The 13,147-nt window shown below is 40.7% G+C and overlaps 1 protein-coding gene across 1 annotated transcript; it reads left to right on the top strand.

Annotated features, from left to right (window-relative positions):
* Positions 1–452: 452 nt before the first annotated feature.
* FPOAC1_004155 (uncharacterized protein) lies at positions 453–1,328 on the top strand (the record flags this gene model as incomplete). Its single annotated transcript, XM_044848709.1, has 1 exon — positions 453–1,328. One exon carries the CDS (start codon positions 453–455, stop codon positions 1,326–1,328), a length of 876 nt encoding a protein of 291 aa, XP_044707419.1.
* Positions 1,329–13,147: the final 11,819 nt, after the last annotated feature.

Consider the following 13,147-nt stretch of genomic DNA (forward strand, 5'->3'; position numbering starts at 1 on the left):
CAGAAGTCTCGTCACATGTGAAGCAGCCTCCTGCCACTGTGTAAGCTTGGGACAGGTCACGGAGCCCAAGCAATATAATTCGTCTACGTTGAAGTCATCATGCGTAACTATCTAAGACCCCGGTTCCGCCGGAAGACTTATCATAGCTCCGACGGAGACCAAGGAGGGGTCTGTCCAATAGATAAGACTCTGAAGCAGTTGAAGTTGCTCTTTCCAGTTAGTTCGAGGAAGCTAGGCATGAACTTAAACTTTAATGTTGGAGTTGACACTGGCACGCCACGTACGTAGAGCTTCCCTTGGCTAAGGAAACTGAATGGTACGTAGAGCCTCAAGCTGACGTCTATAAGTAAACCCTTCCCCGCTCCTTAAACCTATATAAAGGATCACCAAGTCTCACATCAGTCAGTCTTCCATAGCATTTCTAAACAACTTACTCCATACAAATCTACACAATGGCAGACCAAAACGACAAGGCACCCGTCCGCGACACAGCGGAAGATGATGCCTACTTCCCTTCACCATTCTCCCTCACGCAGTACGTCACCTCCAAGACGGACTTTGACGGCGCCGACTATCCAAACAAGTACACCGGCGGGAAATGGAAGATTCTCATGATCGGCACCCAGGAGCGTTATCTCAAGATGGCAGACGGAAAGTTCTTTTCCACGGGCAACCACCCAGTTGAATCGCTTCTGCCAATGTACCACCTCGATGCTGCAGGTTTCGACATTGATGTAGCTACACTCTCAGGAGATCCCGTCAAGTTTGAGATGTGGGCGTTCCCCAAGGAAGACGAAGCTGTCAAGTCGATTTACAACAAGTATAAGCAAAAGCTTCGCAGTCCACTTAATCTTTCAGAGGTCTGGGGAAAGGGGTTCACTCAAGATACGCCCTACATCGCAGTCTTCATTCCTGGTGGTCATGGCGTACTGAACGGTATACCTTTCAGCAAGACAGTTGGAGATGTCCTCCGCTGGGCTGATGCCAACAACCGGTTCTTTATTACTCTCTGTCATGGTCCCGCTAGTATTCTTGCTGCGGATATTGGCAAGCCTGAGGGATCCAAGTTTATCTACGAGGGGTATAGCGTTGACGTCTTTCCCGACTCACTGGACGAAGGTACCAATATTGACATTGGCTACATTCCCGGCAAGATGGAGTGGTTGGTAGGTGATCGGCTTAAGAAGCTTGGGGTTACGCCTATCAATAAGACTATCTCGGGTGAGTGTCACCGTGATCGTCTTTTGTTGACTGGTGATTCGCCGCTGGCGTCGAATAATCTGGGTAAACTGGCAGCCAAGACATTGTTGGAGGAGGTCAACAAATAGATCTATCGCAAGGATAAGGGAAAATCACATAGCTATGACAAGGAACTTGTACTTGGGTACAAAAATGCAAATAGCTTGACTAGCCCACTAGACAGTGTAAGATTGTTTCCAATGCTTGTGAACTTTGCCTATAGCCCTGCATCTAGAAGCATGAAAACTTTGTAAATCACTACTATAGTACTGATACCTAGAATATTACTACTAAGATAAATAAATGCTTTCTGTATATATAATTAAGCTTTTATTAACCCTGCTCTTAAGTATTCTAGCTAGTAGGCAAGCTAGCTACTAAGGTAAAGGAAATCTAGGGCTATTTTAAGTAAGGAAAATTATCCTAATAAATTAAAATTTTCCTTAATATAGTAAAATATATAGTAATAGCCCCTTAAAAACCCTCTTTAAGATTATTTATAGTAAATATAACCTAATTAAGTTAAATTAGCCTAATTAATTTATTTTCTAATTAAGAGCCTCTTTTTTTCCTTTAATAGCTAGTAAAATTAAGAGTTATAGGATTTAAACTTATTACCTTTAGCTTAGAGGATAAGCTATTAGCTAAGCCTAATAACTACTAACTGCTAGACTACTAACCCCTAAATAAATACTTTTAACTTATTATTAATAAATATATATAGCATGTTAATTATATGCCTATTATATTAAATTTTATTATATTAAAAGCTATAGTATTAATTATAAGCTTTTTCCTTTTCTTTTTAAAATCTTCTTTTTTTAACTTTATAGAATTCTTAATATAATAAATTTTAATTTAATAAACTTTTTATAAAATAATATTACCTTTATTAAATACCTTATAAGTTATTAATAACTTATTTTCTTTATTAAAGATTATTCTAAAGATTAAAAAGTAACTTTATTTAAAATACTTTACCTTTTAATATATTAATATTATTACTATACTTTATTTTATAAAGGGCCTTAAGGGCCTTTTTCTCTTTATATATAAGGGGCTAAGTCTTAATAGGTTATTATATAAAAGGGAGGCCTTATATTAAGCTATTTAAAACTAAGGAGAAGAGAAAAGGAAAAGATAAAGTTATAGTAAAGTTACTATAAAAACACTTTACTATTATATAGGTATATAAATTACTAAATAAAGGGTTATTTAATTAATAAAGGTAAATTAAATCTAGCTATAGTAATATAAGCTATTATAATATAGATTAATTCTTTAAATATAATATAGCTATTAATAATACTTCTTTATTTTTTAAGCTAAAGCTAATAATAATAAGGTTATAATATAGTTAGCTTTTATTAATAAAGAAAAATAAGTTTCTTTAATTTTATAAAAGCCTTATTATTACTTTATTATTTTCTAATACTTATATTTCCTTTTCTTTATAATTTATAATTAGTATATAGGCTATATAATCTATAGATAGTTATCTTTATAATATTATTACTTTAATTTTCTCTTTTTTTTCCTTTTTCTTTTATATAATTATAATTATATAATTATTTTATTCTTATTACTATAACCTTATAAACTTATAATATATTTATTTTTACTCTTTTTAATTAAATTATATTATCTTTATTTATACCTTTTTATTAAAATTATTTTCCTTTATTATAAACTTATTATATTATATCTCTTAGTTATTTTATATTAAGCTCTTTTTATTCTTTTTATTTTCTCTATTCTTTTTTAAATCTACCTTTAAGTAAGTCTTTTTTTAAGTTTTTATTAAGTTTATAGTTAATTTCTTTAGTATAGTAAATTACTAAAACTGCCTTAATTATACTATTAAATAGTATTTAAATCTTCTTATATATATTAAAGAAAAAAGTAAAGATTATAATATTAAAACCCTCTTTATTCTTATTTATATTATTATTAAAGGTAATATATATTTATTACTTTATTATTACTTTAATATTATTAACCTTATAAATAGTCTTCTCTATAAAATATAATATTTATTAGGCTAATAATTAGCCTTATATACTAGTAAAAACTCTACTTATTCTTTATAGTAGCTTTACTATTAACTTATTATAATAACTTCTTACTATTAATATATTTATTTTATAGAACTTAATAAGTCTTTAAGGTAATTCTTTTTAATATATTAATAATAATAGTATCTTTATTAATTTAAAAGATTATAAATAAGAGTATCTTAAAGATATTATAAGTTATTTATAATATACTTATAGTAACCTTAGTTAATTTATATTTTTTCTTTATTTAAGATATAATTAAAATATATACTACTAGTTAAGCTATATTAATATACCTAGCTTATAATAATCCCTCTAAAGATATAATATAAATTAAATATAATACTTATATTATAATTATTTATATTAATATAGAATTTACTTATTATTTAAATTTAATTACTTTAAAGTAGCTTAAGGCTATTTTTAATATTATAAATTTAATATAATATTATATTAAACTTAATTAAGCTTACTAAGGTAATAAACTTACTTATAGTCTTCTTATTTATATTTCCTCTAATATAATTAATATTAATCTATTAAAGCCTAAGGTTAATCTTATTAAATTATTAATAAAATTAACTTTCTTTACTATAAAAAGGCTATAATAAATTACCTTTATTATATTTAATAAAAAGTATAAAAGTAATATACTTAAAATAGTTATTTCTCTTAATAGTAATAATAATAATTAAGATATTAATAATATTATTAATATAGATAATAATAATAATAATAATATTTAAAATAATAATACTTAAATAGTAAATAGTATTAAGGATAATATAGAACTTCTTAATTAATTATTAATAAGATTAAGTTAAATAGCCTATATACTTTTAGTATAAAAGTTTAATTTATATTAATTTAATTAGTTTAATATAATTTTCTTTAAGTCCTAGATAAAGACCTTCTTATTTATATTAATTATTACCCTTATTTTTATTATTAAGCTTTTTTAAAGTAATAGAAATCTATTTAAGCTTTAAATATATAGTAAACTTAATATAATTACTAGACTTCCTTTTTAATATACCTTAAAGTATACCTCTTTAAGGATAGCTTTAACCCTATTATATAGCTATTATAAACTGCTTAAGAAGTTTATTATTCTTTAAGATAAATCTATATTATACTTTAATATTATCTAAGGCTATTATCCCCTTAATATAGCTAATTAATTCCTATAAAGGCATTTTATACTCTTTTTATTTAATTAAGTATTAATAAATTTATTTATAATCTTAATTCTTTTACTAAGTATATTTAATTTATTCTATTACCTATTTATTTTTACTATTTACTAGTATAATAAGAGGTTAAATATTATTATTTTATTAACTTAAAAAAGGGTTATTAATTACCTTCTTTAAAAAGTTAATATAAAATTAAGAATATATCTTACTAAGGATATTAAGTTCTACTATATAATTACTTAATACTTTTATAATAGTATATTTATATTATTATTAATTAAGCTTTTTAAATAATTAAATAGATTTAATATTTATAAGCCTTAATTATACTTTATTACCTATAGAGAATCTCTTAATAGAATATTTATATTAATTTATAATATCTTTTTAATATTATTAAATAATAATAGCTTATATTTAAATAAATTTAAATATATATTATAGCTTAATTATAAATTATTAAGTATTAAACTCTTTATAATCTTATAGCTTAAAGTCTATATCTTTATTTATTAAAAAAGAGGGTATATAATAATTATATATAATAAAGAATAAGCTTATACTTAAGGAAGTATATTTATAGCTATTTAATAATAATTATACTATAAGTAAAAGGCTTACTTAATTATTCTAGGAGTAATTAATATAAATTTATAAGATTACTTATATTTCCTAGTTTAACTATTTAAGACTACTATCTATTTATAGGTAATATATAATATTAAATTATTATTTAATTTTAATTAATTTATAAAAAGAACTTTAAAATTTCTTAATTTAATTTATACTTTTATTATTAATAATTAAAGTAATGATGCATGAAGGCATCGTCATATCAATTGACCGGGTAATTCAGTTGCCCGATCCGTAGTTTACCCGGATTAGCCGGATGAGTCAGCGAGATCTGTGCCCTTACGGCACAGATTCTGACTTAGCCAAATACGAATCATGCACCTTACGATAACTCACCCTGACCCTAGGCGTGATCTGTTATCAAATGGTAGCAGCTACACGTTTATCACGATCCCTATCTTCAATTTACTGCAGGCTATCAAGCCTATATCAATCTTCATTCTATCTGATTTCCAATCAGTGAAAAAACCATACAAAGACCTCCGGAAACACTCATAAAGAGCCCAAGCTGAAGTATCTTGGTGGTCCTCTATTCCATCAAGATATCACCCTTCATCAATCGATCATATCAATCTTCAATCGATTCTATCGTAATCCGCAGGATTACATCCCCTATCAACGCCACATAACGCACGCCAAGGCCCGAAATAGCCTTTCTTTCATCTTCGCCTAACCTTATTACCTCCTTGCCCCTGTTCACGATCAATTACGCGCCCACAAGAAAAAATAAAAAAACACGATAAGTGGGGATCGAACCCTAACTCTCAGCCAATCAGCCCTCTTGGAAGCGTCGCCGACCCACCAGCGCGCTCCAGTAGCCCGAGAGCTAACACAACCCTGCAACACATCGTGTCTTCAATCACACATCTACATCACCCCCCACAACACCTTCCAATTCACTTCTGAACATTTCCTCAACGTCAACCCAAAACCCTTCCGACCATACACCCAAAAAAGAGGGTTTTCAGGCTAATTAGCCCCCCAGGTCCTCCTGAGGTATCAGCACGCCTGGGGAAGGATAATTCCTTACGAATAGCCAGGTCTTACGAGTGATTCTCAGAAGGGGTACCCTGGCGGAGCGCTGAAAGGTTAGGAGTGTGCAAGGAGTGTGAGAGAGTGATAAGTGTGAAATTCTGTGGCAGATCAGTCATAAGTCTTTAACATTATATTGCAATCAGGGGGAGCTTGAAGGATTTGTCAACATCACCGTTTTTTCCGAAACCGATTGACGGGTTGAACCGTCAGACATAGCCCGTTCTCCCGAAGAGAACACCCCCTTGCCAGGTAGAGTGCAGTGTTCACGGCGGGACGATTCCTCATTGCAACGACAGACAGGTGACGCCCATCACCGTTAGACCATTACAACACAAAGAAGCTGCATCTGCTGTTTGGCGACAATTGATTCCTTCTTACCCCTTATATACCTTCCCGCCTAACCGGTCAACAATATGGCCAAAGAACCGGGAGAGCCCGATTCGGGTGACGAAGGCAGCGATCACGTCACTGAGCAACCTGCCCGCAGCAGCACCGCACGTCGCGATAGCTTCTATCTTCCTGATAATGAGATTGCTCGCGACATCGAATTGCTGAGAAAGCATGACAAGGTGGTTAGATGGGGAATCCGCTTCCTCCGATTGATTGAAGAATATGGTACCCCTGCTGTACTAGACACCGTAACTATCTGGGATCTGGATGTCATGACACAGATCCGCAGTTTCACAGCATCACTGGTGGATGCTGATCCCCTTGCTCGTGAATTACTGGACAATCCCCGTGCTAAGGTGTCTCATCTATCCTCAATGGAATGGTGGAGAACATCGATCAACAGACAACTTTCGTTCAAACCTATTAATGAGTTCAGTGCTAAACCGCTGAGTACCATCCGCCGACCCAAGACTGGCGAAGTCCCTCAGCCTCCCATCTCTGACGATGAAGGTTCAGATCATGAGAGCGACGAACGTCGTCGACGTGAGGAAGAAAAGGAAGAGGCTGAACGCCGTCGCCGTGAATCCACTGGAGTTACCAACACTTCGCGTACTACCGACTCTGACCCGGCCAAGAAGATCAAGAAGGAATCTCTCGGAGTCTTCCACCCAGGCCATCCTGATGATGTAGATAACCGTGGATTGGTGACTACCAGCACAGGCAAGATCATTTACACTGACGTTCATACGTTCTGTGAGCATGTGCAGCTCTTCAAGCGATACGGCAATTATGTGCTTACTGACCATTACCTCGGGATGCTCGCGGGGAATGCCAGCGCATGGCTCATGGCGGAACTTGACCATACAGCCCGTCACCAAGTGCTGAACGCATCAATTACTGAATTCTGCCAAATCCTGACCAAACGATTTAAACGCACGGAAGCTGAACTGGTCAAGGAACTTCATCAAGCTCGCTATACACCGCGGCAAGTCGAGAACGGCGTCACCCTAGCCCAATGGGCCCAGCGAAAAGCCGGTATTGCGAAGCAACTCGGTCAGAAAGAGACATCTATTGTCCATACCCTGTTCAACCTTATTGACCCAGAAATCTCGCGCTTCCTTAGTCACCCAGATGATGATACTAAGCTGACAGACTTTATCAAGCAGTGCGAGGATCGCCGTGCCGCCATCCGCAACGTGGTGAAGCGTAGCTCGGGGAGTAACTCATCCAATGGCCGTAACCGCCAGGACTATGCTCCCTCTTCCTACGATAGCCGCCCCCGAGACGACCGGCCCCGCGATAACCGCTCCTCCCGAGGGTATCGAAGCTACGACGGTGGTCGTTCTTCAAACTCTCGCGGCAACCGAAACGATCGATACCGTGGTGACAACCGCGATGAATACAAGGCCCAAGACAAGGACCGTCGACAGTCATCGTCCCGTGATGATGACCGCCAGCCTCGTCCTCCTAGAGAAGGCGACTATATCCGTCGAGAACAACAGGAGAAGAAGGTTCACTTCGAAAAGAAATACCAAGCCATTGAGACTCCTCAACCTGAACCGGATGACCGCGGTCATGATGAGCAAGGCTTATGGGAGCAGGATTGTCCAGACCCTGAAGATGACGGCTACGAATCTGACCGTTATTCTACGTACTCATACGGTTCACAAGACGCTTACCTCGTGGTACTTGGCGACACTACGCCCAATGGATCGCGACAGGAGACGTCAACCACCAAACCATGCTACAGGTGCAGCAAGTGTAAGCGCAGCTTTCCCAGCCGCGCCCTGTTGCGTGAGCACGGAAAACCTCGACACATGTATCAAGCCTCAACAACTCAAGGAGGAAGAACAGATTCTAGCCAAACCAAAGCGCTGTCAGGCTTGCTTCAGGGACTTCCCCTCAAGAAACAAGCTGCATAAGCACCTTCGCCAGGGATGCGAAGCTGGGGCTGAACCGTTGAATGGATACGAAGCCGTCACGTCGTCGCTATTCAAGCCCGTTCCGCGGACTATTGATGGAAGCTATACACATCTTAGATTCCCCGCCAAGGCAGACCGAAATGGCCCGACGGTCTCTGTCTGCGCTGACACAGGATGTGGTAAACCAGTGGTCAGCCGCCGCTGGTTGGAAACACTCAAGCACTCAATTGAGACTAAGCCACCGGTCTACATCCGAGGCGTGAACGATGTTATCGGAAAACCTCACACTGAATGGGCAACCTTCTCTTTCTTCGTGGACGGCACTCGTAAAGACGGTTCTGAAGCTGGAACCGCAGAATTCTCTTGCGGCGCCTGGGTACAGGACGGGTTGCCTCCTTCAGGCCCTGCAGCACTGTTGGGCAACGCCTGGAGGGTCCCGTACGACATCAACGTTCTCAATACAGAAGGTCGCCTTGAGTGCAAATCGCTTACCGACTTCTATATTCCTTTTGATGTGTTTCAAGTCAAGCGAAAGGTTTCCCGCCGAGTCATAGCCGCACGACCGATGACTGTCCCTGCCGGTGAAACACGACTTATTCCGGCCGCTTGGAAGGAGTTACCTAAAGACCGAAGCTTTGCCTTCTTTGGAACTACCACTGGAACTGTCGGCGGATTGATCGACAGGAAATCTACACCTGGTGTCGTGTTCGTTAACGATACATCATCAGATGTACAAATCCAACGCAAGCAGAAGCTCGGCAATATCGAAGAATGCGACGACCAGGAAGTCTACTTCTCAACTACATGGAAATCCGCCCTGGGAGCAGTCGCCTTGAGTTCGTTTATCGGTGTGGCAAACGCTGCCGAGGAACCGGCACCTACCCCCAGCGTTGAGAGCGACCAACAGCCCAAGGGCGCGTTGCAAGCACTGTCATCCTCCTTTGAACTGACCCCTGATGTCGCTGCTGTGGCTTCTGGAGAAGTTGACGTGAAATCAACCGCTCCACCTGTGACCATGATGCCTCCAGTATCGTCCTTGGGAGAGGCCATTTTGGCAGATATCGCCGACGCTACGAAGGATTGGAAGCAGAGAAAGAGACAGGTGGTCTCAAACATGGAATGTTTTCTGGCGGCCGAATCGGAAATGGCGACCCCAACACCGCCAGATGTCGATAGCGCTGTCGACGACACTGCAGATATTCCATCTCCAGTACCATACCAAACTCAGGTTCAACGACAACCTAATCTCTCTGAGGTCACTCTGGAGAACGGCATGCATATCTATGCTGATGATCAGGCATTTTCGGGATCCGTCACCTCTCTGGTAGACCGCTATGCCTCCGTTTGGATTGACACCGGTCTGATCAAAGTAGACAAAGATGAAGAGATGACTGTCCCTCTCATTGAGAATTGGTATGAACACAAGGTGTCTCAACGACCATATGCGTGCGGATTGAAGGACCAACGCTTCATCGACGAAGTCTTCGATAACCTTCACCGACAAGGAAGAATGGAGTGGGTTAAACAACCTACGCCCTTCTCAGCACCTGTCTTCGTCGTCTGGCGAACAGTGGATGGTAAACCCAAGGGGCGTGTTGTGGTTGATCTGCGTGCCTTGAACAAGGTCACTATGCCCGATTGCTACCCACTTCCTCGCCAAGAAGACATCATCGGTTCTCTGCGAGGGGCTACCCACATCTCCGCTGTCGACGCCTCAGCCTTCTTCCACCAATTCGGAGTTACTCTAGAGCATAGAGATCGTTTCACGATCACTAGCCATCGCGGTTTAGAACGTTCAACAGTTGCGCCAATGGGATTCCGCAACTCGCCAGCCTACGCTCAGAGATACATGGATCGTCTCCTACGCCCCTTTCGTCACTTCTGTCGAGCCTTTATTGACGATGTGATTATCTTCTCGCGGTCCGCAGAAGAACATCTTCGACACTTGGAAACTATCTTGAAAACCTTTACAGCAAAGAACATCTCGATTAACCCCAAGAAAAGCTGGATCGGCTACCCAAGTGCACAAGTCCTTGGCTTTCGAGTCGACTCTCTCGGCCTTTCGACTACAGCAGAACGAGTCGCGTCCTTCGCCAAACTTGACTTCCCTTACCAATTGTCAGCTCTGGAGCAGTATATTGGCGCCACAGGCTATATACGTCACCTAATACCCTACTATGCCCAGCTTATCGAGCCATTGCAACGCCGAAAAGTTGCTCTGCTTGCAGCCGGAAGACAGAAGGGTAAAGTCGTTGACGGTAACCCCAGTCGGCGCAAGGCATTCACTAAGGCCACTCACTACGAACCAACGGAAAAGGAGAGACTGTCGTTCCAATCGGTACAAGCCGAGATTTCTTCCGGTAAAGGCCTGTGTCACCTTGATCCCAAAAAGCGACTGTTTCTACAGCTGGATGGAAGCCTCCAAAGAGGTTTCGGAGCCGTGTTGTTCCATGTCAAAGACGGATATATTTGGAAAGAGGGAACACTGATCCCACCGAATGTGGTCTTACCTATCTGCTTTATCAGCAAGACGCTTACTGGCGCAGAATCAAGATACGGCCCAACGGAGCTTGAGGTTGCAGCACTGGTGTGGGCTGTGAAGAGGTTGAAGGCACACATTGGTTCATCAGAAGGTTCTCTCACAGTGTTCACAGATCACTCAGCGACAAAGCCCATTGTGGAACGTACATCTCTGGAGACGTCTAGCACTGACCGGGCCAACCGAAAGCTCGTTAATGCGTCTATCTACTTATCGGAGTTCAACTTACGAGTGTTCCACATTCCTGGAATCAAGAACTTTATCCCAGATGCCCTGAGCAGGCTCAGTGCACCAGAAACCGACTTGAATGCCGTCAGACATAGACCTGACTATACTGCGCTAGATGATGTGCTTGTCTCGATTGAAACAATGATATCTGATGAAACAAAAGCGCGATTTCAGAAGGGATACTTGGAGGATACCAAGTACAAGCCTGTTATCCAAATGCTCCTCAACAATACGCCTGATGATCCCGAAATCACAGTTGAACGACTGAACGGCGAGGACGCCGTTGAAGCTTCGAAGCGCGGCGTACCGTTCGCATTACGACAAGGCCTGTTATATCACGAAGCTACAGATGGATACGTGAGACTGTGCATCCCTAAAGCCATGACAGATGATGTATTGAAAATGGCTCACGACGATCGCCATCACTATGGCGTTGACCGCATGACAAGGGAACTGTCAAATCTGGCTATACCAAATCTCACATACCTTATCAAGAAGCATATCCATGGATGCAAGGCCTGTTGCCTGGGGCAGACTAACCGGCAACAGCGCATTGGGAACTACCTTCCTATCCGCCCACCAGTATTACCTATGCAAACGATCACCATCGACTTCATCACAGACATGCCTCCTGTGGAGAGCAGAGGAACCCCATGGGCGCTTGAAGGGTTCGATACCTTTGATCAGTTGCTTACAGTATCCTGCCCTGCCAGTAAGCGTACGCTTCTTATCCCAGGGTATGCAACATACTCAGCCGCCAACTGGGCCACGGTGCTGGCACGACAACTCCTACTCGCCGACTGGGGAATGCCGCGCGTTATCATCTCAGATCGCGATCGGAAGTTTACCTCTCCCTTTTGGAGGCAGCTGTGGGCTGAGTTTGGCACTCGCCTCGCCATGACTACGGCGTATCACCCGCAGGCCGACGGCTTATCGGAACGCAAGAATCAGACTGTTGAAATCGCTATCCGCTTCTACTATATCGAGCATCCACATGCAAACTGGACTCATCTGCTCCCAAGCCTTCAATGGTCATTGAACGGAGCGCTGAACGCGGGAACGAAGATGTCGGCGCATGAGTATATCTACGGATTCAGACCCCAGAGCGCCTTAGATGCCATTACGCCAATGGAAGTCACGCCCGACCTCCCGTTCCTGCGGGAAGCAATGCGAAGAGAAGCACAGCTGGCGATGGATTTCGCGGCTATGCGAGGCAAACGAGCGTACGACAAGAACCACAAGCCGATCATCCTGAAGGCAGGTGACCGCGTCTACCTACGTCTTCACGATGGCTACCATTTGCCAGGAAAACCATCCAGAAAGTGGTCACAACAACGAAGCGGTCCCTATGAGATCATCCGAATGGTTGGGGACCTTGCTTGTGAGCTCAAATTACCCCAGAACATGAAGATACACCCAGTCATCTCGGTTCAACAGCTTACCCCGGCGCACGCCGATGACTTTGAGGAGGACGAGCCGGGACCTATCGAAGGAGGCTCGGATGACGAAGATGGGTACGTCGTCGACCACATCGTCAAACGTGAGGTCCGCCGACTTGGGAGAAAAGGCTACGCCAACTGAAGGCTTCTGGGTACGATGGAAAGGCTGGGGAGCTCAACATGACCAGTGGGTGAAGACCGCTGATATAGCGGAAAATCTCATTGAGGACTTTCGCAAGGAACACCCGGAGCAATTCGAGGAACCGACTGTTCGCCGGAATGCAAGACGAAAGGTGTCGAAGGGGTAGACACTTATTGGACGCAAGGTGGACAGGAAATGTACGAATTGCATGGATGAGGGTATCTATTCTACTGAGGTCAGTAGAAGCCTCCTTTTGAGGCCGGCATCTGATGCATGAAGGCATCGTCATATCAATTGACCGGGTAATTCAGTTGCCCGATCCGT

Source organism: Fusarium poae, chromosome 2 (assembly GCF_019609905.1).
Source record: "Fusarium poae strain DAOMC 252244 chromosome 2, whole genome shotgun sequence".
NCBI classification, from domain to species: Eukaryota; Fungi; Ascomycota; class Sordariomycetes; order Hypocreales; family Nectriaceae; genus Fusarium; species Fusarium poae.